Genomic DNA, 15,280 nt, shown 5'->3' on the forward strand with positions numbered 1-15,280 from the left:
CTAACGTTCGGGAAATAATGGGAAGATCAAAATCTACGGCAGACGAGGAATGCACAAGATGGGGCAGTTTTAAAAGAAAAAGAAATCCGATCAGATTTGGAATCAAAAATCATTTACGCGGTTGGTCCTGCTTTCCACCTGCAATTTCACCTCAGTTCTTCCAATAGCAGGTCTTTGTAATAGACAAATGTGACGTTAGACTTAACAATGTTCAAAGTTACAATGGCATTGAAAAAAAGGGATTGACGACCATTTTTCACACTTACAATCGTTGCAGCAATTTAACAACTGCAGCAATTCACTTAATGATGGTAAAACATGAGAAAAAAAACTCATTATTTAATCAGTGTCTTGCTTAGCAACATAATTTTTTGGCTTGATCGTGGTCGAAAGTTGAGGACGACCCACAGCCCTCGAGTTACGATCAATCGCTTAACAGCCTTAGGAAGTTATGGCGTGATTTTTCAGATAATGGCAATGCCCGGGCGGGTGTCCGGAGTCTCGTGCTGCAGCCGCTGCAGGTTCTTCGAACTACCAGTGGCTGCCACTATAGGTATGCCAGAACCGGGCCGAATCGGTAGCATTTTACCCAGACCAGTAGTGGGTTCTTATCGGAATGGTAAAGGACACCACACCAGTAGCAAAAATTGAATTGCGCACACAGCTTTGCCTGCGTGCACGTCCCAGCGCGTTTTTGCTCCTGCGCATGAACAGGAAGCAAAATTTTACGAGGGGACTCGCGCAAAAGAGATTTCGGTGAGTTTTTGCTTCTGCGCATGCATGGAAGGGGAAAAAAAGCTGAAATCTCTCAACACATCCCCACACAAGATGTTGCTTCCTGCGCATACGCAAAAGCAAAAACACACTGGCAAAACACTCGAAGCTGATGTGCAGCACAACGGTAGCACGGGTAGGAGCAATCTGCCCCTGCCCCAGACTACTCATATTAATATTTATGAAAGGTATTTACACTTTACAGTTCGTAGACTACAACTTGAACAAGCAGTTCAAAAATCAAACTTGCCCTGACATACAAACACAAACGCCACCAAAGATTCTGTAATCAATGTATCTTTTATTTTGTTCGTTTTACTATTGTCAGACCGTTTTTAAAAGATATTTATCTTTACATACAGAGAGAGAGAGAGAGAGAGAGACCCAATGGTCCCAAAAGCAGTTTGAACATAAAAAACAGTCACTTACATTTTTCCAAATTAAAAAAAAAATACACCACTTTTTAAAATACATTATAGGCTTGGTTGCTGGAAAAACAAAACGGCGTGTGTAAAATGTCGAAAAAGGAAACCCATGGCAACGCAGAAACCTGAAATGGCAAGTAACAAGTTCTTTCGCCATCTTCGTCTCATCGGTCAAGGTTTCTGTCTAAAATTAACATCTATGTGAAAATAGGATTTCATGACGTGATAAAACGGCTTGCAGACACTATAATTTCAGAATGTAAGGAAATGTACTTTTAAGTCAGTGGCTCTCAACCTGTGGAGGGCATATTGTCATATCATGAGGATTTGTGCGGACTTGGAATGTTATGGGTATAATTATTTTTCCTCCACCTTAAGATAAATTCAATTCAATTCAATTTATTATATTTCTATGCCGCCCCTCTCCGAAGACTCGGGGCGGCTCAAAATATATGTAAATAAAAACACAATACCAATATCCAACCATACACATATGCCAAATTTCATTTATGTACTCTAAGGAGTATATTTTATTTTTTATTTTCCCTTTCCTCTCCCACAACTTCATCCCTTCAACATTTAAATTAGTTAACAGATACTGAAATTTAGTTAAACAAAAAACCCAAATATATGCTTCAGTATCTAACATTCCATAAATCCCATATTCTTCATTATTTAGGGAGAGAGAAGAAATTCTCCTCGCTCCAACATTTAAGCTAATTACCTAATGAAAATAGTTTTCCTATATCATTTAAAATAAACTATAAGCTATCTTAGATTTGTGTTACATTAGTATCTAGTGCTGCCACCATTTCTTTTTCCTTCATCATCTGGGTGTCTACCCTCTATTTTCTCATTCTTTTACTTCACTTCAAAAAATATATATTCATGTGCTTTAATTATTTTTAAGTTCCATCGATTCATAAATTCCCCCCAGATTTTGTAATATTCCAAATCTTTAAGTCTTAAAGTAAGTCTATGCATTTCAGCACAATCCATAATCTTGCTTATCAATTCTCTTTCTGTCGGTATCCTATTCAATTTCCAATTTTGTGCATAAACAATTCTAGCCGCCGTTACTATATGGACAATTAAATGAAATGTCACGATTTAAATCTTAAGTCTTTATTATTATTATTATTTATTAGATTTGTATGCCGCCCCTCTCCGAAGACTTGTGGCCCCATGGCCATGTTCCTTGGCCACAAAAGTTATTTAAAGTGGATCATGGTTGAGAATCACTGCTTTAAAAGGATTCCCGTGAGAAAAACCTCTGAAATGTCTTGGTACCTATTCGCCTACACAAAATGAAAACTTGAAAGCGTTGTGCTCACATCTTGAACAGTCATACGCAGCCTTCTAATCTTCCGCTGTGTACGTTACGGGAAATTAACCCTCCCCCCAAAATGTCTATACAGTGGTACCTCGACATACGAGTTTAAGTCGTGCCAGACCCAAGCTCGTATGTCGATCAATTCGCATCTCAAACGAATGCCTTTAGACTTTGCTTTTCGCACCGAGATAACTGGAAACATGGGATTCTTGCGCCATCTAGTGGACGCTCGGCTCATATCCCGAATTTGAGCTCGGGTGTTGAACAGAAATTTTGCTCGTGTCTCGGCTCGTAACTTGGAATACTCGCATGTGGAGCAGCTCGTATCTAGAGGTACTACTGTATACTCATTTTTTTTAATTTTTGGAGGGAAGGAATAAAAAAAGAACGTATGCTCAGCACACCTGCCCAGTTCTTGATAATTCAATATTCAGTACATACAAAAAAAAGGTTCAATATAAACTAGTTTCTTACACAGAGTTTTACTGCCTTTGATAGAAGTCAAGATTAGGAAATATATACTAACAAATTTGGTGGCTAAAATAGTAATATACAGTACTTTTTGAACAATAGCACTTGGTTACAAAAACACCACGGTAAGGATTATTGGCACATTTAAAAAATAAAAATCATTTTGTGGATGTGAAAATAACCGAAACAAATAACTGCCTAATAGAGTCCTAATGTTAAATCTACACCATTTTACAGAAACAAACCGTTTGCCCCAAATGTCACAATTTGTCCATTTTCGACAAGAGTTGCGATTCAAAGCCATTCCCGAAAACCAAGCCACACAAAAACTGTACACAAGGCGGCGAATAGTGTGTTAGGAAATCACATTTTTTAAACGCCAAAATGCGACTTGTTTAAATCCGAAGACCCTTCCGAATCTTCTTATAATCTGTAGCTACATTTAAGCTGTAAAGTTACCCGCAATACCACACTTAAAAAAATAAAACTCATAAAGCACATATGCCTATGGAGAATTACAGGTCATGGTTGTCCGAAAAGTGGGGGTTTTGTTCAAAAGGCAACCGGGCTTTTCGTTTTTCCCTGAAGGCATTTTGCTTCTCATCCCAGAAGCTTCTTCGGTTCTGACTCATTTCTGACTTCAGTCAGAACTTGTCCTGTCTGGGTTCCCCCAGATGCCAACACCAACTAAAAAGAGTAGCCAGACACGCTGGTAAAAAGCAAAGTCCTTTTATATCTTTGAAAACAAACACAGATAACAAAAACTGTTCTTACAAACTGGAATGCTATGAAGCTTCACAGAAGAGTCACGACGGCCAGACAATACAACAGGCTTCTTGCTGGCACACACACCACTGTAGATAATAAAACCCACGCCTCCCCCAAGTTTTCAGCCTTCGAGGCCACAAGCCAGAATCAGAGACGCCAAGGATCGAAGCAAAGTCACAGGACTCCCAAAAGATAACTCTCCACAATACAGGAAGGGCGGGCCTGCCTTTTCAACCTTTCTGAGGAGAACCACACCCAAACCCAGCTGTTGCCTATTAGGGATGGAAATACCTGGCTAATTGTCCCCTTCGTTGTGCTGCCCTTCTCTACCTCATATCTATGATGGCTTGTGCGTTCTCATCCAATGACTCCAGGCTACTCGCTGGGGAGAGCTCCCCCCCGGGGGTCTCAGGCTGCTCCCCCTCCTCCTCGTCCTGACATTCCTCTTCCCCGTCTGCCTGGTCCTCCTCCTCCTCCTGTTCCTCGTCCTCCCCCTCTAAGCATGGAGCCGGCAGAGTTCCAGCCGTTCCCTGAGGAGCCTCAGACTGAATCACAACAGAACTGAAGAAGCTTCTGGGATGAGAAGCGAAATGACTTTAAGAAAAAATGAAAAGTCCAGTTGCCGTTTGAAAAAAACCCACCTTTTTGTGCCTACCTATTTCTGTCCAAAGACACATCCAGAGAAGAGACGAAAGAAAGAAAATAAAAGAAAACTCCACAGATCAAAATGATGATTAAAGTGCTTCTCAGGTCTGTAATCTTCATATCAAAATAAAAACTTCAATACATTCTTTCCGACGTTTTAAAACACTGATTTTATTATCTCTCTCGGTTTCCTGAACATAAGCTTGGGATCAGGCGAGAGTTGCCCTTCCTGACACTACCGGAGCACTGCACATCTCCGGCATGCATGCGCGCAGGTCCGATAGCGAGACTTTGTCTCTGCGCATGCGTAGGAGGCAAAATCTTGTGAGGGGACACGTGTGCGAGAGAGATTTCGGCAATTTTTTTGCTTCCGTGCATGCACAGAAGTAAAATATCACCGAAATCTCTCTCGTGCGCATTCCCGCGTGAGATTTTGCTTCCTGTACATGAGTGGAAGCGAAATCTCCGCACGACCAGCTCAATTTTTGCTATCGCTGCGGCGTCCTGATTCATTCCGGTAGCAACCCGCTACTGCTAGGGGTCTTCCGGTTATAGGCAGACCCTGGAATTTGCTGATCAGCCCGTGGGAATTAACACCACACAGCAAGGGGAAAAAATTAGATTTTCAAAAGAAGGGTGCAATAGAAGGATGATCAGGAACAGTAGTAGCAAATTGGCACTTTTAGCAGCTCCACTGAAAGTCACAGAAGCTGTAAGGGGAGGAGGGAATGATCTAATGGCATCTGCCAAAGTTCATTTACATTCAAATATACCGTGGTTACGATTTGATCTTTAAACTCTCGGCTGCCCAGAATTAAGAACGGAACCTAGTCTATCAGTTTTTTCTTACAAGTCCAACTTAACTTTTGGAAGGAAAGGGTAGAAGATGGAAAAATTAAAGGCTCAGGAGTGACGGATAACCTCTTTTTTTAAGTTTACCCATTAATAATAATGTTAAAATGAAAGTTAAAATGAAAAATTAATGTTCTACAATTGGGTTTTGAAGATGGAAATAGGCCTGTCGGAACTTCAGTGTCTCCACCTTCAAAAGGAACAATAATGAATAATCCGGGCCAAATAAGAAATCAGATTAAATGCATGCTTGCAAGAGGGCAGGAATTGCTTTGGCGTTCTTTGCAAAACAATGTGGATTTTTGCAAAAGTTGGGTGGGATTTTTTCCGGGGGGCGGGGGGGGGGCAAGGTTTCAGGTTTGAATCTTTCCAATCCTAAAACATGGCGGTGGTTGTTTGTTTAATGACCCCCCGTAATCCTTTGCGAGGTAGAATCAGGGCAACTGAATGGATCTGAGTTTTTACTGGCCCGATGCCTGCCCTGTTGCCAATAAGAAGTTTTGTTCAGCAGATATATTCTCATGGTTCCGAGATAGAGAGAGAAATATCTGCCTCTACCTAGGCTCAAACTCACAGCCTCCTGATTGTGAGGCCATCGCACCACTCAATCCTAAATGTGCTAATTGTAATATGAACTAAAATTTCTCCCAGAAGGCAACACTGTCCAACCTTGGCAGCTTTTAAGACTTGTGAACTTCAAGTCCCAGAATATCTCTAACCAACATGGCTTCTGGGATTGAAGTCCACAAGTCTAAAAATTGCTAAGTTTTATAACAAGTCTGGTAAACTTTATTGTTGCTGCCCTACCAAATTAGGCTGAAATCCATCAATTTTAGTAATCATGTCCTGTGATGTTGAACCTTTCCTGCAACCCAACAACAACTGTATACTAACCTGGGATTTAAATCCTAGATGTTCTATGCTATCTCAAACATGAACTGCTTGTTAATCTTTGCTTATTTAAAGTCAGCAAATATCTGGGTCTAAAAATCTCAATTTTTTCTAGTCCAACATCCATTCTCTATGTGGGAGAAATTCTCTCTCTCATGTAGACGTGCTTCTAAAAAAAACCCCTTGCTTAAGAAAATAAGATTTCATCTGACATGGTTATTAAATATATTCAAAAGAGATTATTTTCCCGAGTTTATTGAATGGATTTCCAAATTTAGCACTCTTTGTTTTTAAAATAGCTCAGAACATCTTCGCCATGATCACTGATGTCAGCTATAAGCATTTAACCCAACTGGTTTTAAGGATTTCCAGATATTTTTTTTCTGTAAATTTATTTTTAATCACATTTTACAGTCAGGAAAATACTCAAAAAAATGCACAAAAAGAAAAAAAAAAGCATAATGATTAAAGTATTGAAGCGGAGAAGAGATGATGGATAGAGGATATTTTGCTTTGCTTTTCCTTTATGTTTCATTTTTTGCAGGTAGGTGACATGATTAGAAATTAGGTAGGATAGAAAGAAAATGTTTTTTTAAAAAAAATAAAGGATGACATGATTAAAAGATAATTAAATTAAATAAGAGAAAGGGGGGAATATTAGTGTGCACACTTTATATAATAAAATAAGAGCAATAATAAGAGAAAACGGAATAATTGAATAATGATAAATTTCAACATTATATAAATATGCATTACTATTAGAAATATATACGTTGATTGTAAGTAATAATTATTATGGTACTAATGCTATTAGTTTATTTGTATTAGAATGTATGACACCGAGGTTCACACATTGATATGTTTGTAAAAAATGAAACACACACGCACACACATATATGTGTATGTCTGTAAAATAGTGCATACGGACACTCAAAAAGCTGTTGGAACATTGAAACAAATTGAAGGATTTTGATAGATGGAAGAGTAAAATTCAACTAGCTAACCTGGAGTTGGTTTAACTTCTGTCACGTTCTGGCTATAACAATATCCAGTCTTGAAGAGATAATGGTCAAACATGATGCCTGCAGGTAATTTAAGAACCTGATTCTTCAAGCAGTGGATTGTTTTTGACAGATCAAGACAACCAATAAATAGAAACAGCAACAGAAACATTTAAATATTTTGCCCTCTTCTAGTTCAACACTTGAAGCTATCGTGTCTTTTTAAAACCAGGCTTCTAAATCCAACAGACTTCTAAAAATAATTAAACATTAGAATGTGTTGTGCTTCAGTTTTGTTGTTCATAACATTATTAAAAATAGACATTTTCGTTCGACAAAATTAATTCAATATCCTCTAAGTCTATTTAGATTCTAATTTAGATAGAATCTGAGATCTCTAATGTAGCTTTCTTGAACTTAAAAGTATCGCTTGCAAAATATAAATAAATAAAAGTATTTTACCCTTTATTCATTTGTGTATAAACATAGATTCCAAAAATAAAAGACCCAATTTGTAGAGGGCTTATTTCAAGTATTCATTTAATTCAGCAGCAGTATAAATAAACTCTTTTCAGGAAGGATAGTTCTTAGCGCTGATGACTAAGGCAGGGCTAAACGATAAAGCGACATCCAAAGGAAGACATAAACCAGTAATTCTGGTTAGAATAAGGGGCAATGGGCCTTGTGCTCTTGTAAATGAGTTGAAATACACTTGCTTTCAACTTCTAATGGGGGAAGGATAAGGGAGGGATGAACCAGGTTCAAATCCCAGTAAGGGTATAGATAGCTGATGTGAGCAAAATAGCTTGAAATAGATCTATACTAGCAGAGGACTAACGAAAGCTTAGTAATTTTAGTAGTTTTTAATACTATCACACACACACACACACATATATATATATATATATATATATATATATATATATATATATATATATATACACACACATTCGACTTCTATGCCTCCCAATCCCAATACACACATGCGTATTCGTAGATTTATTTATTTATTAATCAGATTTGTATGCCGCCCCTCTCTGCAGACTCGGGGCGGCTCACAGCAATAATAATACAATGTAAACAAATTTAATATTTAAGTTAAGTTAAAACCCCAATTTAAAAACCAATCATACATACTAGCATACCATGCATAAATTTTATAAGCCTAGGGGGAGAGAAAGTCTCAATTCCCCCATGCCTGACGACAGAGGTGGGTTTTAAGGAGCTTGCAAAAGGCTAGGAGGGTGGGGGCAACTCTGATATCCGGGGGGAGTTGGTTCCAAAGGGTCGGGGCTGCCACAGAGAAGGCTCTTCCCCTGGGTCCCGCTAAATGACATTGTTTAGTTGACGGGACCCGGAGAAGGCCAACTCTGTGGGACCTAACTGGTCGCTGGGATTCGTGTGGCAGAAGGCAGTCTGATGTGCATGTGTCTGGTAACACATTTTTTGCTGATAATGAAAAGGAAGGGAGACTAGTATTTCAAGCTATTTCGCTCTCATCAGCTAGCCATACCCTTACCGGGATTTGAACCTGGGCAGGATGCTTGACTAGAGGTAAAGGCCAGGAAAATTAAAAAACAACCATTAATACTTTTCGACGGACAGAAGCTTCAGCTCAGCCTGGGAAAAAACAGGATGGTTAATCTAAACGGGAACGTAATTTGCGAAGAGCAGCATGCGGCTTTCTGACAATATTTAATAATTTCAATAAATCAAGGAAGCCAGGCACAACTCCCGATGCCCCAAATTAAAGTAAGTGAAGCGGAGGAGAACAATACTGATTTATCCCACCCTAGTTTTACACCCAAATCTTTCGAAGGGGCCGATTTCCACCGATCCGTTTCCCGCGTACTGGATGTCCTATTTCTTTCCCCCCAGTTTAAGGCTTTAGGCAGGGAAACCAGTAAAAGGCATATATTTAAGGGCAGCATTTTGTAACTGGACTCAAGTTAGTTGTAACGCCGGGCTTGCAAATTCCGTGTCGATTCCGTGAAAGGTAAGAGCATGACCGTCGCAAAGGCAGAAACCAGTTTCATCCTAAAAGCAAACCTGGTGTCGTTTAGGTAGGAGGAAGGGGGTTGGCGAGTGGGATTCAAGGGGCATCGGGATGCAAGCCCCGCCCCTTTTCTCACACCCAAAGGAGGCGGAGCTTGGGATTTTGTCCTTTCACTTCATAGCAGCAGATTTATGGGGAGGTTAATTACTTTAAGGCAACAACACTGTCTCTTTATTTGAACTGGAACGGAAAAAGCTTTCTGAAATAATCAAAGTTAGCTTTGACACAAGGAGAGCTGTGAATCGCGTGTCGGCGTGTCAGTGCGCCTTCATTTTTCGTCCAGTAAAAGAAAATCCAAAACGAAAAATGAAGTCCAGCCAATAACTCCTTGGCTGAACTTGCGGAAGGCTCAAAAAAAAAGAATAAAATTGTCTGGCACTTGAAAATAGAATAAGAGAGTCAGAAGGGACTTTGGAGGTCTTCTAGTCTAACCCTCCTGCTCAAGATGGTGACCCTGCGCCAGTGAGGGTGAAACGTTTAGACATCGAGTGACAAAGCTGTGCGTGTATGCCCAAACTGAAAGGTGGCGGGGCGGATTCCCATTACCGCCGCTATTGGTGCACTGCGCCCGCGCAGCTTTGGGTCTCTTGCGTGAACGCATCCCAGCATGTTTTTGCTTCTTGTGTATGCACAGGAAGCAAAATCTCACAAGGCGATGCGCGCCAGAGATATTTCAGTGATTTTTTGCTTCCGCGCATGCGCAGAAGCAAAAAAATCGCCGAAATCTCGCTCACGGGTGTGTCCTCTCGTGAGATTTTGCTTCCTATGCAGGTGCCGTAGCAAAAACGTTCCGGGACATGCACGCAAACAAGCTAAAACTGTGTGTATAGCGCAGCGATAGCTACCGGTGTGTCGTCCTTTACCATACCGGTACTGGTATAGACATGTGTAGCTATGTGCCCACATGTGCAGCAGAAACCCGAAAACCAGCTGGCCGGCAGGAGGGGGGGCATCCCAACACCAGCCACGGGGCAAGAGGTAAGATCTTTTTTATTTCGCCAGCTTCCGTTTCGGCGTTTGCAGGGGGCCCAAAGCTCACGGATGAAACACCACGGAGGGATCTGTGTGCCACCTATGGCCGCGTGCCATATGTTCGCCATCCCGACCCTACCCAATTCCAGATCAACGGCTGTCCAATCTCTTCTTCAAAGTCTCCAGTGATGGAGCACTTACAACTCCTGAAGGCAAACCAGGCCCTACAGCATTTTAAAGAGGCAACTACGGTAAATGAAAAGCAACTGCCCAACTCCTTCTTGCTAAGAACTTAATTATTGTAACAAATCCCTCATTTTATATTTCTCCCCTAGGCATATTCAACCTTCCTCATCGCAGGCCACGAGGGAAATCATGTTTATCATCTACAACCTAGCTAAAATTGAATGGGGTGTCAGGCCCACCGAATCTAGGAACGCAATGTCGTATACGAAGGGGAGGAAAAATGACTGATTTATTCCACGTTAATTCCAGGGATTCTATAAATTGGCTAATTTATACCTATTTACATATTTTTGGAGTATAAGATGTACTTTTTTACCCGCCGAAGAGGGTGAAAATTTGGTCGCGTCTTATACACCGCGTGCCCTCCGATATGGCTTCCCATGCCCCCTGTGGCACGCGCGCTATAGGTTTGCCATCGCGGCTATAGGGTTTCCTACCTGAGCAGGAGGTTGGACTAGAAGACCTCTAAGGTCCCTTCCAACTTTGTTATTCTGTATTTTGTTTAACAAATGCCTTTATATTCTGCGCACACAAAAAATTCACTGCAAGTAAAATCTGAAAACTCAGACGGACGGCAAAGTTGAAACGCAAAAATCTGACGACAAGAATTCCCTTGGGGGGGGGCTCTCCGTGGAAGGGGGCCAATCTCTTCCTTCTCTGTTCCCTCCCTTTGCTTTCGCTCTAAATGGAATCAATTGGGTTAATTCCAAGCCAAATTGTTTGTGTAGAAGTAATTCTGATCGGGTTCTCAACATTGGCTTTTCAGATTTGTAAAAAAAAGAAGTGAATTTCAAGATGAAGCCAAAATTGTCTCCACGGGCCTTGTAAAACCACAGAGCCTTGAAGCGCCACAGACCACAAATCATTTAAAATGTCAATAATCCTAAAATCTCAGCTTTCCTTGTGCAAAGCAATGTCGGGCAGGACAGAATGACTTCTAAAGAGGAGTCTTTCTCTCTGCACACAACTGTCAGTTGTATTTTTAGGAGGAGTATTAACGTTACAATCAGTTTACAATTTCTCCTGATTCGTTCCCCTCTTCTGTTTTTTTTTTTAACTCCTAAAGAAGTGGGGGTTACGTTTCTTCCCAAGTCTCGGGGTTCCAGGTTAAACTGCTTTTATGAAATCGCCTGGTTTCTGACTTCGTTTTTGAGCCTTTTAATTTTTTTCGAGCTGGTCAACTAAGACGCCACCACATCCCTCGACTCTCGTCCTCAAGTTCCCAGGACCTCAGCAAGCGTCCAGAAAACCGTTAAAGAGACTTTCCGAGAGTCACTTCCACTCTGCAAGCTCTTTCCTTCTTGCCAATTCTTCTCGGCGGTGGTGAAGAGGATGCGGGATTTTATTTCTATTTTCCCCCCTCACCCACCCACCGCCAAGGATATGGTTTTAAAAATAGGGAAGTGTTTCCGCAGAGGCAGTAGGAAGGAGAAGCGGGCCAGAAACAGGCCAGCGAGGTCATTCCGAGCATCTCCTTCAGCATCCCCCAACCAAGGCTTTCGAAAAATCGAACCGATCAGTGGCTGAGATTTATTCCACGTCAGAGGCGTCGTTGTCGGAGAGGTGGTAGTTACTCCCCTTCACCCGGATGTACTCGATATACCTCCCGTCTTCCGATTCGGGAATGCCACATGTACATAGCGAAGTCTCAAACAAGCATTCAATTTCCTCTAGTTTTTTGCCTTTGGTTTCTGGGAGGCAGCCGTAGAGAAAAAGGAGTCCCACGAACGCAAAGCCGGCATAAAGGAAGAACGCTCCTGGAGTTAAAAGAAAACAAAACACGTCAACCCACAGAGTTAATGCAGCAATGAGGGTTAGTTATTTTAGTACAGTGGTACCTCGACATACGAGTTTAATTCGTGCCAGAGCCGAGCTTGTATGTCGATCAATTCGCATCTCGAACGAATGCAATTAGATTTTGCTTCTCGCGCCGAGATAACTGGAAACATGGAATTCTTGCGCCACCTAGTGGACGCTCGGCTCGTATCCCGAATTTGAGCTCGGGTGTCGAACAGAAATTTTTCTCGCGTCTTGGCTCGTAACTTGGAATACTCGCATGTAGAGCAGCTCGTATCTAGAGGTACCACTGTATTGGATTGGATTGTTACATGCTGTTTTTATCATTGTTGTTAGCCGTCCCGAATCTACAGAGAGGGGCGGCATACAAATCCAATAAATAAATAAATAAATGAATGCATAAATGAATGAATGAATTAAATAAATAAATAAATAAATAAATAGTCAGCCAATGAATCAGACTTAGTACAAAATAGAACAATATTATTATTTACAGATAGGCAAAAGAATACTAGTTACACAGTCCAATATCGTACACATATAATCGTAATAATAGTTTACAAACCAGGTTATCGCACACAGCAAAGTACACACAGTAAATATATCTCTCTCTAGCAAAGAACTCCCCCAAGAGGAGCATCGTTGGCTCCCTCTTATGGCCAACCAGCAAATTACTCTTAAAGGTACAGTCTTTACTTACATTGTTAACTTCTGTATTGCAACACCCAACATAGTTACATAAAGTATACCAAGAGTTAATATATAGGTTGTGATTGTTATTGTTTTTAAAGAAAGTTTTTAAGACAGTGGGTTTCAAACTTGTGGTCTGTGGATCTCTGGAAGGGGGAGGGCGCTTCACGGAGGAGTCTGCAAAGACTTTAAAAAATGTTAGGATTAGTTATTAAATCCTGTTGGGGTCCACGGCCATGGTGCTTGGCCATAAAAAGGTATTTAGAGGGAATCCGTGGTGAAAAAAATGTTGAGAAACACTGTTCTAAGACTTCTCTTAAGATCCGTATTTCAAAAATACTATGTAGGTCGTTAGGTTCAAAGCATTATATAAAGTCAAGGACACCCATACAAACCTAATATTCATTCATTCATTCATTCATTCATTCATTCATTCATTCATTCAGTCAGTCAGTCAGTCAGTCAGTCAGTCAGTCAGTCAGTCAGTCAGTCAGTCACTTTCTTCACCCATCCATCTCAGTCAATGATTCTGGATTCCTTCCTTCTTTCCTTCTTTCCTTCCTTCCTTCCTCATTCCTCCCTCCTCCCTCCTTCCTCCCTCCCTCCTTCCTTCCTCCCTCCCTCCTTCCTCCCTCCCTCCTCCCTCCCTCATTCCTTCCTCCCTCCCTCCCTCATTCCTCCCTCCCTCCCTCCTTCCTTCCTTCCTCCCTCCCTCATTCCTTCCTCCCTCCCTCCCTCATTCCTTCCTTCCTCCCTCCTCCCTCCCTCCCTCCTTCCCCCTCCCTCCCTCATTCCTTCCTTCCTTCCTCCCTCATTCCTCCCTCCCTCCTCCCTCCCTCATTCCTCCCTCCCTCCCCCTCCCTCTCTCATTCCTTCCTTCCTCCCTCCCCCTCCCTCCTTCCTCCCTCCCTCCCTCATTCCTTCCTCCCTCCCTCCCCCTCCCTCATTCCTTCCTCCCTCCCTCTATACATTAATAATAATAATAACAATAATAATAATAATAACAACAACAATAATAACAATAACAATTCTTACCATAATAGGTCAGATATTCAGCTGTGTGCAGGAATGTCAGTGATACCAGAACGTTGAAAATCCAGTTGATGCCAGAGGAACAGGCATTTCCTGTACTTCTCGCCCAAAGGGGATAAATTTCGGAATTGACCGTCCACGGCATTGGCCCCATTCCTTTTGAAAAAGAACCGGTTAAGTAATTTACCTTTAAGTATTCTTAAATGACTGTGATTGACCAATAACGGAAAGTGAGAAATGGTTAGCATGGGTCTCAAAATGGGTGATCAGTGCGGTCAGGTGGTAGAGAAAGCAAGTAGAATGCTTGGCTGCATAGCTAGGGGTATAACAAGCAGGAAGAGGGAGATTGTGATCCTGCTATATAGAGCGCTGGGGAGACCCCATTTGGAATGCTGTGTTCACTTCTGGAGACCTCAGCTACAAAAAGAGATGGATCAAATTGAACGGGTCCAAAGAGGGGTTACAAGAATGGTGGAAGGTCTTAAGCATAAAACGTATCAGGAAAGACTTCGTGGACTCAATCTATATAGTCTGGAGGACAGAAGGAAAAGGGGGGACATGATCGAAACATTTAAATATGTTAAAGGGTTAAATAAGGTTCAGGAGGGAAGTGTTTTTAATAGGAAAGTGAACCCAAGGACAAGGGGACACAATCTGAAGTTAGTTGGGGGAAAGATCAAAAGCAATGTGAGAAAATATTTTACTGAAAGGCTGGAAAAGGCCTATTTCCCAATTTCTGGTAGGCCCAGCAGGCTCGTGTTTTATTTTATTTATTTTATTTATTTATTAGATTTGTATGCCGCCCCTCTCTGAAGGCTCGGGGTGGCTAACAACAATAAAAAGACAATGTAAACAAATCTAATATTAAAAACAATCTAAAAAACCCCAATTTAAAGAACCAATCATACATACAAGCATACCATGTATAAATTCTATAAGCCTAGGAGGAAGTGAAATTTCAATTCCCCCATGCCTGACGACAGACGTGGGTTTTAAGGAGCTTGCGAAAGGCAAGGAGGGTGGGGGCAACTCTGATATCTGGGGGGAGCTGGTTCCAGAGGGTCGGGGCGCCACAGAGAAGGCTCTTCTCCTGGGTCCTGCCAAACGACATTGCTTAGTCGATGGGACCCGGAGAAGGCCAACTCTGTGGGACCTAACCGGTCGCTGGGATTCGTGTGGCTGCCCTCCCCAGGCTCCAAAGGCTTCCCTGGAGCTGTGGCAAGGTAAAAATGCCCTCTCCCACCCCCTCGGAGGCTCTCTAGAAGCCAAAAACGCCCTCCCAGAGCCTCTGTGTGAGCCAAAAGTCAGCTGGCTGGCACACAGATGC

General features: G+C 41.7%; 1 protein-coding gene across 1 annotated transcript in view; it reads right to left on the reverse strand.

Annotated features, from left to right (window-relative positions):
* Nucleotides 1-1,058: 1,058 nt before the first annotated feature.
* The window catches only part of SLC2A13 (solute carrier family 2 member 13), a 77,468-nt gene continuing 63,246 nt past the window's right edge, over nt 1,059-15,280 (reverse strand). Inside the window, exons 9-10 of the mRNA XM_070755155.1 lie at nt 13,957-14,109; nt 1,059-12,191 (exon numbers count right to left, since the gene is read on the reverse strand). Of these exons, the coding sequence (XP_070611256.1) occupies nt 11,965-12,191; nt 13,957-14,109 (380 nt within the window). The 3' untranslated portion in view covers nt 1,059-11,964. The remainder of the gene's footprint in view (nt 12,192-13,956; nt 14,110-15,280) is intronic.

This window comes from Erythrolamprus reginae, chromosome 6 (assembly GCF_031021105.1).
Source record: "Erythrolamprus reginae isolate rEryReg1 chromosome 6, rEryReg1.hap1, whole genome shotgun sequence".
NCBI classification, from domain to species: domain Eukaryota; kingdom Metazoa; phylum Chordata; class Lepidosauria; order Squamata; family Dipsadidae; genus Erythrolamprus; species Erythrolamprus reginae.